General features: G+C 36.0%; 1 protein-coding gene across 2 annotated transcripts in view; it reads left to right on the top strand.

Annotated features, from left to right (window-relative positions):
* Positions 1-16,684, top strand: part of LOC110462241 (hepatocyte growth factor receptor-like) — a 39,784-nt gene extending 23,100 nt beyond the window's left edge. For both annotated transcript variants that reach the window (XM_021516123.1, XM_021516124.1), the window contains exons 6-20: positions 2,402-2,541; positions 3,136-3,274; positions 3,742-3,878; positions 4,342-4,521; positions 5,066-5,168; positions 5,319-5,582; positions 6,831-6,986; positions 8,197-8,455; positions 8,839-8,982; positions 9,466-9,549; positions 10,960-11,144; positions 11,798-11,907; positions 12,615-12,777; positions 13,303-13,439; positions 13,810-16,684. In XM_021516123.1, coding sequence (XP_021371798.1) covers positions 2,402-2,541; positions 3,136-3,274; positions 3,742-3,878; positions 4,342-4,521; positions 5,066-5,168; positions 5,319-5,582; positions 6,831-6,986; positions 8,197-8,455; positions 8,839-8,982; positions 9,466-9,549; positions 10,960-11,144; positions 11,798-11,907; positions 12,615-12,777; positions 13,303-13,439; positions 13,810-14,074 — 2,466 coding nt within the window. In that variant the 3' untranslated portion in view covers positions 14,075-16,684. The remainder of the gene's footprint in view (positions 1-2,401; positions 2,542-3,135; positions 3,275-3,741; positions 3,879-4,341; positions 4,522-5,065; positions 5,169-5,318; positions 5,583-6,830; positions 6,987-8,196; positions 8,456-8,838; positions 8,983-9,465; positions 9,550-10,959; positions 11,145-11,797; positions 11,908-12,614; positions 12,778-13,302; positions 13,440-13,809) is intronic.
* Positions 16,685-17,029: the final 345 nt, after the last annotated feature.

Raw genomic sequence — 17,029 nt, 5'->3', positions numbered from 1 at the left:
GTTATACTGCATCACATGAAACTTCTCCTCATATTCCTTGGCTGATAAACTGTTCCTTGTTCGAGAAGTGTCGTCCCGCGACTTGGCATGGGCAATCCTGTGGGTCCTCCCTGTGTACAAATGCATCTTTCCGAACCACCGGGAACTAGCTATTCCATCTTTGCGTATTGCAGAATTATCTTCTCTTGGGAGCAGGTATTGATTGTTACATCACTTGTTTGTGAGAGAAACGTCATCAATTTTTGAGAAAATGAAGTAATTCTCTCACACAAACCAATGACGTAACAATCAATCCCTGCTCCCAAGTGAAGATAACTCTGCAATACGCAAAGACGGAATAGCCTTACATGATTCCACACGGTCCCAACACTGCCATTAAATGTAAAATGCCGGCGTGCACCCATCTAGCCGCGGACCACTCTCGACGTTGCTGAACTTGTACCTCCTCAATGAAAAACAGTGTACGTTGCTGTTACACATACAGCCTCGTCATTCGGGTTTTTTCACAAGAAATGGTGTCTATATCCTAATCACCAGTGTTCCTCTTTGTAATAATTCAAAACGTTACATACAGCCTCATCATTGCTACATATTTATTCATTTAGACAAAAGGTACGTACATCAATTTTTTCCTGTGAGTTAATTAAGAAACAAATATTTACAACACCATCACAAGTACTCCTGTCAGTAACAATTCAAACGTAAATAGCCCCGTACCCTATGTTTCCTCTGGTTGATCATTCAGACAGATAATTAGAGTGGTTAGGGGAGAAACGGTACATACTGTATCATCAAGTTTTATCTACTGACTGTCACAACACAGTCGTATGTTAGGTAGTACGACACCCCAGTGTCCTATATGAGTTAGATCATGCAAGTCAAATTTAAGTTAATGGCGCCATACAGAAAGAAATTTAAGTATAAAGGTTATTTGAAATAATTTGTTCGAACGATTTGATGCTGTTATAGCTAAATACTTGTAAAAGGCATGTTGAAACGATTTCTCAGTAGCTGACGAATACACATAAGGATTAAACATAATTTGTTTTATGTTCATGCCGGTATGAACGCATATTATTTACATATATAGTCCATGAAGTCCATCATCATCATCATCATCATCATCATCATCAATCTTTATTTCCCCCGATATGGAGATAAATTGTACATAAACATATCATGTAAACATTGAAACACATGATTTATATATATACACATTTGCAATAACAGTAGACACTGAGGAAGACAATTTCCTTGGTCCAGTCATTCACAAACATTCTCTCCCTCCAACATACACGCACGCACGCACGCACGCACACACGCACACACACACACACACACACACACGCACGCATCATCACACACGCGCACATACCTCTTTGCACATACACGCTAGAGCACACACACCAATCATCAGACTTATGCACGCACACATCATCACACACACGAGCACGAACACTTCCTCACACACGCACACAATTAAGCACACACATCTCACAAACGCTCGCAAACATCCTCACACACACACGAACGCGCCCTTTCTCACACACGCACGCACTCACACACTTAAGCACACACACCTCACAAACGCACGCACACATCCTCGCACACACTCGAACGCATCCTTCCTCACACACGCACGCACATATTACTGTTATGCGCTACCATCAATATTCAGCTAGTATTTACACATACTAATTAATCAATAATTAGTGATAGGATAATAGCCAAATAGGATTTCTCAGACCATACGATTTCGAATGATCATCATATGTCATCACAGTTCAATATATGTTATATTACTTTATTTATTATTGGTTAGAAAACACAATTGTGGTTCAGCAAATAGATGAGTAGCAGAGCCTGCTCAGTTATTGCTATAATAGATGTGCATAGCTTCCCTGATGAAGGCTGCACACTGAAATCGTCTCTGGTGGGGCGGTCTGGCAAGTCTGGGGCTAGGGACTCTGCACCAAAAAGTGCACACAGGAAGTCCTCGTCTTCCATGTCATTTAGATAACTATAAACCTGTGGTCCATACTCTTTGAAATTACACCGATCGCATTGCGTTCAAATCCCTACGGACGCAATTTCTTCTTGTAATGCTTATATAGGAATTTGTGGTGGAAACTTAAACATATGCTCATGGCGGAAGGGATTGCCATTTGGCAAACATAAACTTACTGTATTGCATTGTTTCATGTAATCGATGATAAGTGCTCAAAAATGTATTGGTGTATTCATGGTACAATACATGTTAAACTGATGGTTATTTTATTGGTTTCAATGTACATTTTGTATATCCTATTTGAATTATGTCTAATTTAATCAACATGCCTAACAATCAAGTTTCATTCTTGTCAATATTGATTACTCTTTTACCTTTTAAACACGATCACAGATCGACCCAGACACTGGTCCGTTTGAGGGACAAACACCTATCACCATCCACGGCCACAACTTCGGGTCAATTCATGCTCAGGAATGGCAGGCTCGTGTAGGCAACTTGGAATGTGCAGTCAGCTACAGAAACTTCACAAGGTTTTTCTTCTTTTCTCTAATTAAGATATATCAGTCAAAATTGGCTAAATAAACAAAACAAAAGTGATGAAAGTGAAAGAAAATGCTACATTAGTATAGTTTAAATTCGCGGGGATAATAATTCACAGTTGTCCCAATCGGGGAATTAAGTTTTACCTGACATTCCCCGGTAACAGTGTCACGACAACGAGTGTACCTTGGGTAATGGTATTTATTTTGCACATATTTTATCAAAACAAAGTAAAATACGATATTGAGTTGTTAATGGGATTTTTTATTCTTTATCTCAGTATATATAGATATTCATGGATATTATTATTTATGGTATTAAGATTTGCGAAAATAAATCCCCCGCAAATATTACTAGCTATACAGTATTAATTGGATTCCTATATGAAAAGGTAATGATAGTTGTAGGTATAAAACCGAACCCCTTCGTTGCAAATACAAAGTGAGAAAAATACTAAAAAACTTTTTAAAGTAAGGTTCTAGTATACCACGGAATCTAGTCTAGATGCTAGCTAAGTCAATAGGGATACCAAGATAACCAGTTTTAGTTTTACAACAGTTGACTCAGTCAGTTTATCATTTCAGTCTAGTCTGCATTGCTCCACCAGTGATGATGGCTGAATCAGTACCTGTGTCTGTGAACATTTCTGACGACACCAAAACAGGAATCAAGTATAAAATCGAGGGGACTTATTCTCTGTCAACAGCTCTCTTCAACTACAAGGTAGGAATATATAGTTTCTGTATCGCCCGATATATCACATTATCATGGTATCACAATACGATACGTATCATAATACTACACTCATACGCATACGTATCGCAACGATCAAGTACAAAATAGACATATTCTCTGTCGACAGCTCTCTTCAACTACAAGGTAGGAGCATAGTCTCTTTATAACTTGATGAGTCACAATGTCTTGGTATTACGGTACGACTCATTATACAGTCGATTGTATCACAGTATAACAGTACTATATATGCTGGCAGTCCAGATATGAATCACATTTTGTTATTTACTACAGCCATAATACAACCAAAGTTCTTTAAACATTGTACATATTACTCAGAAATATCATCATTGTGCATTTGTGGATTTAGATTAACGTAGATGACATACAAAACCAATATACCGTAGGAAAAGATAAATTATTACAACATAAAAAAATATTTTAATCTTTGTCTCTAGTCGCCAAAGATGGCCAACTTTACACCCAGTTTTGGACCAATGTCTGGCGGAACAATCGTGGTTATCAAGGGAGATAACCTAGATATTGGGAAGGACCGTTCTGTGAGGGTAGCCAATGTTCCTTGCATTCTGAAGAAGTGAGTGTCTTAATAAAAGTGGACCAGTGATTTAGATTTCTCAGATGTATATCTCTACATAAATTTTACTAAATTTCTTAAATAAATACAATAATTTCAATAGAAGATCAATGATATGATAAAGACATATCCTTGTACTTGTCTTTAATTGTGTCCAGATAGATCGAATGTTTTCTTTAATATGTTTAAACAACTAAAGGTTCTTCTAAGATTTTTCTGTTTTGTTGATATTTTTGATTTGTTTTACCTCCAAACTCGTGAAAATAAAACTTTTGCAACAAAATAAGCAGTATAATAATTCTATATTCAGATAAAGCACAATACTAGATAAGTGTCAATAAACCACTATTTATAAGGAACATTCATGTTTAAAGATAAGTTCTTCACAAATGTCAGTTAAAGCTGAATGTCACATGATACCAGAGGAGTTGTAAACAAAAGACTTTCCATTGTTTTGAAACAGTCACAACGTGACCATGATTATCTGTGAGACGACAGCCTGGACACCAGGAGGGTCCGGACGAGTGGTGAGCGGCCCGGTGGAGGTCACTATAGACGGGACCAAGTTCCCCATCTATGCGGATTTTACCTATATGACCGATTCTACCATCTCTAATGTGTCCCCACCACGATCTATTGCCAGGTCAGCCCTCACAACGATTTAGATACCGTTGCTACCAAATGTCCAACATATATGTAGATGGTAGACAACGTATTCTTTTGCAAAATGTGTTCATCATACAGTATGGCAGACCAAAAACCACTTCTTTACCGGCACTGGGTCACCACTGTAGGTGCAGGTTCGACCCCCGGCATCGACCTTAGACCTCTGAACAAAGGCTTGATATAATGTATACGTATTACTTGTTCGTAGCAGCTTGACAAATACCTTCAGAAAGTTGGCTCTTTTTCTTCTCGGGAATCAGTTTTCATAACCTCTTTCTCGAAATCTACAGTTGACATCAAATCAATTTCATCAATTTAACATTTTACTGCATCGGTCTTTAACTTGGTAAGACCATCAATTGTTTCTTGTGTCATTCTCGTCTGTGATTGACACGCCCATGTAGTTCTTTCCTGGGTAACTGTTACCTCACTAATTCTAACATGAGTATCTGAACCTCGTTATTTTTCTCCGTGCATTTTTTTGTTACCTGTATATTATATATATTTATTAATTTCCACAGCGGTGGTATCAATCTGACAGTGACGGGGACAAATTTACACATCGTGGCTGATCCTCAGATAGGAGTCACAATTGTCAAGACCCAGAAGACACCTCCCACCAAGGTCAGACATTAATTACAGGCATTCATGCTTTTTAACTTATTTCTGTCCTTGCACTTTTTTGCCGTTTCTTAACTATCTTTGTTACTGAAATTGACCTCCGCATGTTTGTATGACAGACGTTCTCATAAACAATCTACATCTGTATTACAGAAATGTAAAGCTTCTGCTAATGGACACACAATGTACTGCCGATCAGTAAACATCACCGGCTATGTTGATGGGCAACTTCCTGTCCGGTCCGAGGATTATCACATTTGGTTCAAAATGGATGGCATCGAGGAACTTGGCCAGAAGAATTTTGTTGACCAGGGATGGGCAATATTTCGATATTATCCCGATCCTAACTTCTACAAGTTTAGTGGCAGTGGACATTTGCGTTACATGGACATCACCGAGACGAAGTTGGACATTAAGGTAACTGTTGCTATGCAACATCGTCCGTCGTCATAAATCAAACGAACGTGTTCCACTTATTTTTGTGAACCGAGAGACTTAAAAGTCAATATATTTGGTCCTTAGCTTATCGGGGATGTGGGACTGCCAGTTTTGTTTTCAAATCAATGACATACATCTACTTTCAAGGTCACAAGGGTCAACTTTAATAAATCTTCAAACTACCTCTTTCAAAGATATATAGTATCTGGAGTACTAATATGATGGCTATAGCATGCAGGCTGAAAGTCTTTAAGTATGTTTTATGCAATGACAGTGGACCACTTACATGTTACTGTGGTTTACTGTGTTAAAAACTTCAGACGATATTTTCTTCTAAAGATCCATAAGGCAAAGGCAAAACGTTACAATATTTGATCCTTAAGCTTGTTGAGATGGAGAACTATCATTTTTTTCATATAAATGACCTCGGCATACTGTCAGAATAAAAGGAAGCAAATGCATTTAAAAGCTCTTATAAATATCAAATGAGTCAAGAGTAATGACAAATAGATTGTATGTTTCTGGTATAAAGCGTATAAAGATTGTTCAAAAACATGGCTGATTTGAAGGGCTATTACATTTGTTGGAACTACTTACTTGACCCACTTTCTATGTAACCGGGTCAAATTTGTTTTAATGGAAAAAAGAAGATCCCTGAGCTGTTGTTGGTGAAAGTATTAACATGTGCAATGCTACATAAATAATATATTACACAGTTATATACTAAGTATTGTAACTTGCACCTGGTATTGATATTGGCGTTATATCTTCAGACCATGTTATGGTCTTCCTTTCGTAAGTCAAAAGAGTTGCGCAGTCACAAGGGTGTACAACTGGACAGATATAACAAGCGTGTACAACTGGATGGTTATGACAAACTTCAATAAGTTAATGCCACTTTCAGGTGAAATTTGTATCACTGATATTTATCATGGTTATTTGAAAATAGGTATTGTTTATTCTGGGAGTTAGGATGATCATTGTAGATAATATAAACAAAAATAGTCATAATCTTACAAATGTTTTTCAATAACATGAACCTGAATGATTTTGCATGTTTTTAACCTGATGAAATATGCGAAAACAGAGTTGTTTCAATAAACAAATAAAAGCTTATTTATCTCTACAAATAAGTTTCAATCATCTCTCAGATAAAACCACATGAGATTAATTTCTCTTCTTGTATCCGGAAGAATGATCTGTCGTTGTTTCTTTGGTCTGTTACAGGGAGAGCACCTAAACCTGGGAATATCTGTCAGGGATATGGCCGTCAGGGTCGGGACAGATGGTGTGTGTAACATCACCAAGCTGCAGGACACTGTCATGCACTGTACCCTACATAACAAGCCTGCCAAGGCTTCACCGCAGAAATACCGTGTTACGGTAAGTGTATAGCTCTGTTAGTTGTTTCTATGTTATATTTACAATATTTATTTATTTTAAGCACTGAACGATCTTGCGAGACATAAGTACCATTTTTATATTTTTAATTTCCTGAATTGATCATGTATAGACAAGACTTAAGAGCCGATATCCGGATAATTTAAACACCACTTGAAAACTACAGAACAGGATGATTACTGGTAAAAAATACCTTGAATATGTAATGATAAAATTGAAGACACGCGTGGCAAGCTGCTTGATCGGTTTCAGTTAAAATATCTGACCAACCTTATAGCTGATATTTGTCCTTTGAGGATTTCAGAGCAGCGAAACCCGAGTTCAAAGTTAGTCAGTTCATGTGATTTACTTTAAAGGATCAACCTAGTCTAGTTATACATTGTTTCATTGACAATGTGCAGAGCCTTCGATTTTATCATGACACTATCCAGGGGTTGCAGAGAATGTAAACAATGTTAAGCTTGGAATTTCCAAGTTGCCTGTTCTCATTTTAACCCTTTTATGCACCTCGTGCAAAAAAAAAACCCCAAAGCTTTCCCACTCTTAATTTCCCATACAGTATGTCTATTTTTAAGCCTTGCTTTAGATTGCTTATTTGATATCTAGGTCAAAAATAGAAATCGCTGCTTTTGAAAGATCGATTTTAATTCAGTATCTTTGAGAAAGGCAGTATGCTTGCTTCATGCTGATTTACTTGAGAGTTTTTATGTATTTATTCCCGGCTACTTCGCTGATATCAAAGTCTCCCAATGTCTAGAGTATAGGTCACTGATTAAAAGGTGAAAAATAATGTTGCTGATCTAAATGTCTTACTGCTTGTACCAGTCCTATTTCAAGGTAAGTGTGAAGTATTATCTAATCAAAACGAAATGGTGGTCATTCTTTTTAAACAGTAAAGGGAAGATGTCAACAAATGTTTGCATCGTTTGATTTGTTTTATTATCATTTGTACATATGGAAATTATCATCGTTTAAATTTGGCAAATTATTTCTAATTACCATAAGATATTTTCGAAATTAAAAACCTCTGACGAAACACAAAAAAGATCGCTTCGCTAGATGATTTTGAAAGTTAGTTTGTTAATTAAGAACACCAATTGAATTGGGATTATGAAATAACGGTTTTATCTCACGATTTTGTCTCCAAAGGTAAGGAACTGAATGAAAATCAAGTGTTATAAAACTATTTCAGGTCACAGCTGGTGGGATAGAGAAAGATATTGGATTCCTGGTTTTCACCTTGACAGAGGAGACTACCCCAATCATGACCATCATCCTCGTCGTGGCCCTCGTCGTTGTCATCGTTCTTATCATTATCTTAGTAATCATTTTGAAGAAAAAATATATTTATCCGTTCAAAAAGCCATCAGATTCCTACATGGCCCAGTATCAGTCCGTCCGCACGGACGCTAACGGCCAGAGGGTAACGGATATTCAGAACCGAGCAAATGGTTTGTATTAAACAAAAGATGCGTTATTAGCTTTAAGGATTAAGGTTCATTGCACGTGTAATCAAATCTTAGACTAATGACATAATTATTTTACATCAATACTCTTAATGTCATTTTTTGCTTAGATTTCAGTATTTGTTCAGATTTTTATGAAAATAGAATAATGGAGAAATATATGTTATCGTGAAATTAAATTGATGAAATATTAACATCAACTTAAATATATCAGTAATGTCAATGACAATAATATAAAGTTAATTATAAATATCATGCATTATATTTTTTCATAAAATGTATTACATGGCAAAACACATAAACATTGGAAATGCAGTTTATTTAAATAAAAATCATAAATTATTGACTGGGAGGTGCATTTTTGACAGACTATGCAGAACAGCGGATGTCGGAGAGCGGAGCAGCAGCCTCCCTTCTGTCGGGTATCGATGATGACACACTGTTGGTTCTCCGAGACAAAAACCTTCTAATAGAGCGAGAGTGGCTCACTCTTGGGGAGATCCTTGGGAGAGGTCAGTATTTGTTATTTATTTGATGGAGGGGACTAATAGTTGAGAGGTTAGAATAGTGTGGCCACACCTTGAGAATTATCGTGGAGAGGCTGAGAATAGCGTGAACCTGACACGAGAATGTTACTTCCCAACACTTTGTCAATATCACAAGTAAAACAATATAAAATGAAAATACATATGTATACCACAGATAGCATAGGAAATGTTGCTAATCTTTTGGGAAAACAGCGTATATTAAAATGAGAAAAGATCGGGACTGTTTCAGTGGTTCAAGTGTAAGTTTTGCTTTTAACGCTACAGTATTATCAATTATTTAATAAAAACGTTCAATAATAATTTTAAGTATTTGTTCAAGTATACTATAATATAGTACTTGAGGAATCCAACCATTTGACGGGGTTTACATTTAATTATTTCAACTTTCAACAAATTGAATTCACAATTACAGTTACTTTATGCAACAGTGACTTGACCTTATTTCAGGTCACTTTGGCTGTGTACACATGGGCTATCTGACTTTCCCTGACACAAAAGGAGACACGCTGGTTGCAGTCAAGACATTACACAGTGAGTAAATGACCATTATTAAAGAATAAAAACTAACAATTAAAAACCCATTACTGTTTCCTGCATGTCAAAATCGTACAGAAATTTTAATCTTCATACATCTCCTAAATCATTTCGTGTGCTTATATAATCGCCTAACTCACAATAGACTGGTATTTGGTGTGGAGCAAGGAGATGCACTTTATTCCCTGTATTCCAAAACACAAGAAAAAGTGTTATTTTTCAAAGTAAAAAGGCATTGTGGGACAAGTATGAAACTTTCACAAATTAAATATCATCATATAACAAATATATATGCCAAGTTGCATGCTTGTTCAAAAATAACTTTTATGAACAATTAGCATATACATTGGGAATAGGCAGAACAATTGATGAAAACATTGAAATGGGTTAACTTAAACGATTAAAACAGATATTTTCCTTGAGGCTAGGAGACTTAAATTTACCAGCAAACCAAATTTCATATATTAAATTAATCATTTTACTGTAGTTGTGGTTGCAAATGCCATTTTTTTGTATTTAGTTTATTAACTATTAATATGTTATACTTAAAGCGTATAAAGGGTGTCCTGCACCGTTTAATTCACTTAATGTAGAGATGTATTTGAAATTGCCAAGTTTGTGTAGAAGCCATAACTATTATAAAACAAAAGGAATGTGCATTTTATGTACATGTACGTGTACTCAAATGAGTAAACTTGTAAATTTCATCTCAAAATATAAATAAGAAAAGAAACTATTGAGAAAACAACACATTTTACAATTGAAAATTACCTAAAAGTACCCTCTGACTCAATCCTCCGTTTTATATACATGTAAGCTTTTTAAGTGACGAATGAATTTCTATCATTTTTCATTCTTTTATATATGCCTGTTGAATTTACACATGTTTTCAAAAACAGGAAAGGTATTAGCTTGATTGTTTTAGCTCGTTTTCAAAACAGCAAATTATATTTGTTATTTATCTTCCCCTTTTTTTGTACCGCATAAACCTACTTTCGGTTTTTGCGCATGTACTGCAATAGGACAACTTTGGACAAATTAAGGAGGACAAATCCGGATATTACCGGGGCCCAAAAAAAGGCCTTATATTCATCCTTTAACTTTCAATAAATTTGAATATAAATTTTATATATTTTAAAACAATTATAGAACAAGTTATTTCAACTTATATTAATCATTCTTGTTGGCCCTGATGTTAGCGCGTGAAAAGCGAATGCGCTATCCTCTGCACCACACATAACTTTCAATAAACTGAATTCACAATGTACAGTTACTTTAGGCAACACTGGCCTGGCCTTATTTTTATATTCCTTGATCACCTTGATCACATGTAGCACTATATTTCTTGATCATTTATTGCACTTCATTATCTGGTCATGTGTAACTCCTATTTTTAAATGTTTGTAGATGACAGTCCAAGAGAAATTGATGTGCAGAGTTTCCTTGAGGAGGCCATGCGTATGAAAGACTTTCACCATGATAACGTACTGACCTTGACTGGAATCTGTTTCGGAATGGATGACATGCCCTTGGTTGTGCTGCCATATATGAGCCATGGTGATCTCTTATCCTATATACGCAACGCCCATAATGTAAGTCTATATGTCTGTATTTTCCTTTCCTGCAAAATATATATATGTGACCTACCACTGCGTCAAGACACAAACATAAAATACTCACATTATACAAAACTACAAGACATATTATTAATCATAATGTGCCAGATATATGAAAAACACGCAAGTTTAAGGTCATGTTTTGAAAAACCATTATCTTTTTCTCCTGGTGTATGTTAAGAATCAGCGATCTATGTGTATGTTGTTATGGTCTAAAGGGCCGAATGTTGCCTCCCCTTGCCGAAAGAGCGAGACCCGAAATAGTTTAAAATCAAAAGACAACATGTTAAGTACGTGCAAAGAGATTTTTAACTTCTTCGGCAAGAGGTATGATTGGAGGGATTTTGACCTACCTACTTGGAACATGCTTTGATCGGGGTTCGATATTTTTTTCTCTCAAAATAACAACAACAAAATAAAAATAAAAAACTCCAGAAATTACCAAAGCGTTAAGCAAAACCATAATCCCAACTCATTATCAATGAAATTAGGGCAAAATACGAATAAAGCAAAGATTTACATGGAGACCTTTGAATAAGTACACGGAGAATAGGAGCAGAATTTCCGAAAAGGTAGGCAACTTTTGCTTAAAAATTTAGGGTGTGGTTTACCTTTTATGTTCGTTTCAGAATCCAACAATCAAAGACTTGATTGTGTATGGAATAGACATAGCACAGGGAATGGACTACCTCTCTGGACTTAAGTTTGTTCACAGAGATCTGGCCGCCAGAAACTGTATGTAAGTAAATATCTGCGGTCATGTTAAACTTTTTTTTAAAGTTTTAGCAAAGGTCTTGTGGCCGGAAAATCTATTTCGGTAAAAACATTTGTGCAAGTTATACAATGTACGTTAAGTTGTTGACGAACACTTGGCAGGTGAAGATCTAGTTACTTTCTTGCTATCAAATGTCGTGTGCTTGTTAACTTTTAGAAAACTGTCGCTACCATTACCTAGGAGAGAGTGCATTTTTTGCAAAAGATCATTAAACAATAAAATTCTTTTTTTTTTTATTTAAAAATTGATTCATCATGAAGACTTCCTGTTTTGTTGAATGGTAAAAAAGCAATGATGCATCTGTTGTATTCGTTAGTGTTGTTTCTCGTTTGGTTTTCTCATGACCAGAGACTTTTGTCAGTTGATATTATACTAAGCCGTGTATTACATCCTCCTCTGTTTATCATCGATAGATTTGCATAATATGTAATTCATTTAACATCGCTGAGCAAATGTTTTGTTTTATAACCTTCAGTGAGGTAGAATCAAATTGGGATATATTCACTGAATTATCGCTATGTAAAGAAAATATATCGAAAAGAGGTTTCAAGGGTTAAGATATGTATCTGTACTTGTGTTGACCTTTTTAAAAAAAACAAAAACTTATTGGAACATCCTGACTGATGAACAAATGATACTGAATGTGATATAATGTACATGTACGTTTGCAGGTTGGATGAGAATTTTAAGGCCCTAGTAGCTGACTTTGGTCTGTCCAGGGACATCTATGAGCGGGACTACTACAGCAGTGACAACAAAAAGAGTAAACTACCGGTCAAATGGATGGCCCCGGAGAGTCTTGAGAAGGGCAACTATAACTCAAAGTCTGATGTGGTCAGTGGGATGTTTGTATACATTATTAATGTTTTTAACAATATTGTCTATCAAAAATGCAAGGTGCAAGGTGTACGACTCTGCTGGTGGTTTCTTATCCCCAAGGTTCACCGTAACCTTGATGAATACAGTGATCTCTTTTGAGCAGTGGCACGGTTCATAATGTATAAACTTTATCTTATGTTTCCCTAATTGGTGGAATGCATATAAATAAGGGGTTTCACTCACCCTCCATTTCGACAGTAGTTGAGATGGGTTTGGATTTACATCTTTGTGGCCCCTTTCACCACCGATTAGTCCTAGAAAGACGTATAGAGTGTACTATAGAGCAGTGTCATTGTATCCATTACCAAAGTGTATTGGTGTAATCACGTGCGTGTCTTACGTTAATCAATTAGTATGAAACTATTTATAACGTATCCGGAGAGAAGACAAAGCTGGTTTCGTGTGTATGGACGATTCACTTATGACAAAAAATATTAAACATCAAATTAAGTATGTCCGATTGGCATTTTGTTTTTCCAGTGGTCCTACGGTATCTGCCTGTGGGAGCTGATGACAAGGGGAGTTAACCCTTACCCAGAGGTCGATAACTGGGACGTGTTGAGATACATCAAGGCGGGTAGAAGGATGCCACAGCCTCCATTCTGTCCCGATAGTCTGTAAGTAAGCTAAAGGTCAATATGTAACTGCAATATAAAGTTTATATTACAGAGCTCGATTAAAACTTAATTTAAACCACTTAAAATTGTGTTTACTTTATTTTCACAAATAATAGTTCTGAGCGAATAAATGCTTGAGCCATGTTTAAATCATAAAAGTACTATACTCTAGTTCTTAATAATGGCATGACGTCGATTCTGTATACCGGGTTGTCCTTTTGTTACAGAAAAATACCCTTAATTACTTGCAACGTTCGACATCAGTTGTTTCATAACACTCTAGCCACACATCACTAAATTTCAGCCCTGTTGTAGCTTTTGGCCCTCACATAATGAAATACAAACACTGTTTCGTATCTTATTATTTCAGATACAAAATCATGAAAAAGTGCTGGATGTTTAATCCCAATGATCGTCCCACCTTCTCAGAACTGTCTCACGGAGTACGTGAGATGGTCACTATTTTACAGCATCAGATGAGACAGGGACAGCAGCGAAGTGATATACAAAGTACCTACGTGAATGTAGAAACTGCGACCGATTATCACTATGGCGACGCCTGCCAGGCGGCCGTCATGACAACTGATGCCTCAGAACACATTCCACCAGCAGAAACAAACACTACCATGACATAGTCGCAGAGCTCAATAGTCGTACTAGTAATAAGTCCATACAAATGTAATTTTTTTTTTTAAACTTTTGTAATGCTATAAAATGTATATATTTTTATTATGTCATGGACTTTTTTTAAAGTTTTAAACATGTGTTCAGGAAACATGTGTGTAAGCTTGACAATACCTGCCCAGAGTGTGTGGACTTTTTGGTCTTAAATATGTCTTAGTGAAATACATGAAGCAACCTCTTTACTGTTTGTATCATTTTTGTGATGAATAAGATGAACAACTGATTTGTTCGAAATGAAATTTTATTGTATGCACACCTTCAACTTATTCTTTTGTACTTAAAAAGAAAAAAATGTTTAAAAAACATACTACTTGCTAAAATAATTTAGAAGCTTGACATGGAACACATTGTTTTCTTTCTCAAAACGATTTAATTTTAGTTACGTTTAATTAAAGTAACACAGAGTTTACGAGGAAGTCGGGGACTGAAAAGGCAAAATTGAATTTCACAGATACATTAAAGGATGTCCAACGTTGAAGTTCTTCACGAGAAACGTTCTGGAGCTAAGATACCCCGGAAAACCAATTTGTAAAACAATTGTTCTGAGTGTGCAACGGCAGTGTCCTGACCCAACTGTGCTATGTAAAATATAAACTTTACAACAATTACGAATCAAGATGTTACTTCCTATATTGATCACTTTTGATGGCCAGGATTTTAGCGCGCAGGGCGTCTTAATGTGGGGAAGAAACCCCAACTGTGCGACAGTTCATCTGAAAGAAAAAGAAAGTAAGTGTATACTACTGTATGCATGGAAAAACCCACAGTGCAGTGTGACAAAGATCCTTAATAAAATCAGCTTGTTATATGTTGTCAAGGGATGATATGTATGTTTATGGTCAACACTTAATAAGTGTAAGTTGAGATGACTCATTATAGAATGAATTGTCGTGTGGCTCTCGATTATTTTTGACGTCACATTTACTACCTTATTTACGATCATAAGAAATACGAAATCAATATTATTTTCAGAGTAAAGATTGAAAAAACTGATTCTTGGCATATTGTGAAATAGTTTCACAGGCAGCATCATATAGTGTTGTCAAAAATAAACAGAATTTAAATCATATGTTGATAAATATCAAATAGTTTAAAAGTTAATAAACCTAATTATTCAAGCTAAAAGTTTATATTCAATCAGCAATGTTATAGATTGTGAAACTTTAACTTCCATGTATGACTGACTTTTATAGAAATGTATTAATGTACAAATGTGATGTTTGAAGTCTTGCCCATGAGTTGTAAATGCTTTTTGATTTTATAGATATTTAAAACAAATGTTTGTTCTATCTTTCGTGTTTGGTCTTTACTCTGAGATTGTGCATCAAAAACGTGCAGTGGAGGATTCGGGATGGATTTGGTGATGGTTATAACATAATGCGTTAAGCGTTTCTGTGAATTTTACTGATTTAGGATTTATCTATTTTGTACAATTCACTTCTGAATTGCCTCTCGTGAATCTTTATAGAAATAAAGGTTTGAACTTGTTTCACACAAAAATGAATATGTCTTTCCTTATGCACTGGTGACATGTCGAAATCAATGCAGGTCAATAGGTCACAATATTCCAATATCTGGAGGACAAGGTCTCATTCTTGTCCTTATATGTGTGTGAAAGGACTAGGGGCGTAAAGGGTCATTTCCGGAATCATCTGAGTTTTAGAAATAGTTGTTATATTCGTAATCTAGAATAAATGAAGTACGCAAATATAAAGTTTCAAAATCATACGACAACTGGTTTAGGAGATATGGCATTACAAAGAGAGACATAAGCAAGCATTTTGCGCGTTTGGTTGAAATTTTGCCATTTGGAAGGAAATTAACAAAATACTCTTCAATTTTTGGAAGCCTCCGCATGCTCCAAACAATAAATATCTGACATGCTTAAACATCGGCACACCAGTGTTTACTCATCGAAAGGAATGTCACATGCGGAGGGTTTCATTTTTGCATGCTAACTGTCATAAACACCATATTTTGGCTATTTCTGCATACATGTAGCAACACATTTTTTTGCTATGGTAGGCCATCTACGCATGCGCTTTGAAAAAAATCAGCACAAAGAAAGCTAGCCCCAATTAACCAATATGATGTTTATAATGTTTTGGTATTTTGCTAATATTATATTGGGAGGTAAACGATCAATATCAGCAGAAAAATATACATACTTTAAATATTTTAGAGTCAAATGGAGTTCTGATTAAATTCCCTCTCCAAACTAGTGTTTGTTTTGATAAAATAGACTTTTTTGAAAATGATATCAAAAAAGATATCCTCGCACGGCACTTAAATCTTCTTACATTTAAATTGTCAATGTAACGATAATCAGCAGCCAAAAAACATGTTGTACAGTTAAATTGTCATAAAAGTATCATCAAGTGAAAACTGCATACTTAAAAATAATTCTTTAAATAGCATGACAGTTTATTGGGACGTTTTGCTACAAGTGTCCCGTTTTGGGTACTGTTACGTTTTGGGTACCGTCCTGTTTTGGGTACTGTCCTGTTTTGAGTACTGTCCCGTTTTGGGTACTGTCCCGTTTTGGGTACTGTCCTGTTTTGGGTACTGTCCTGTTTTGAGTACTGTCCTGTTTTGGGTACTGTCCCGTTTTGGGTACTGTCCTGTTTTGGGTACTGTCCCGTTTTGGGTACTGTCCTGTTTTGAGTACTTTCCTGTTTTGGGTACTGTCCTGTTTTGGGTACTGTCCTGTTTTGGGTACTGTCCTGTTTTGGGTACTGTCCTATTTTGGGTTCTGTCCTGTTTGGGGTACTGTCCTGTTTTGAGTACTGTCCCGTTTTGGGTACTGTCCTGTTTGGGGTACTGTCCCGTTTTGGGGACTGTCCTGTTTTGGGTACTCTCCTGTTTTGGGTACTGTCCTGTTTTGGGTACTGTCCTATTTTGGGTAC

This window comes from Mizuhopecten yessoensis, unplaced genomic scaffold (assembly GCF_002113885.1).
Source record: "Mizuhopecten yessoensis strain PY_sf001 unplaced genomic scaffold, ASM211388v2 scaffold10765, whole genome shotgun sequence".
NCBI lineage: Eukaryota > Metazoa > Mollusca > Bivalvia > Pectinida > Pectinidae > Mizuhopecten > Mizuhopecten yessoensis.
Note: the sequence above shows the minus strand (reverse complement) of the source record. Positions and strands in the feature narration are given on the sequence as shown.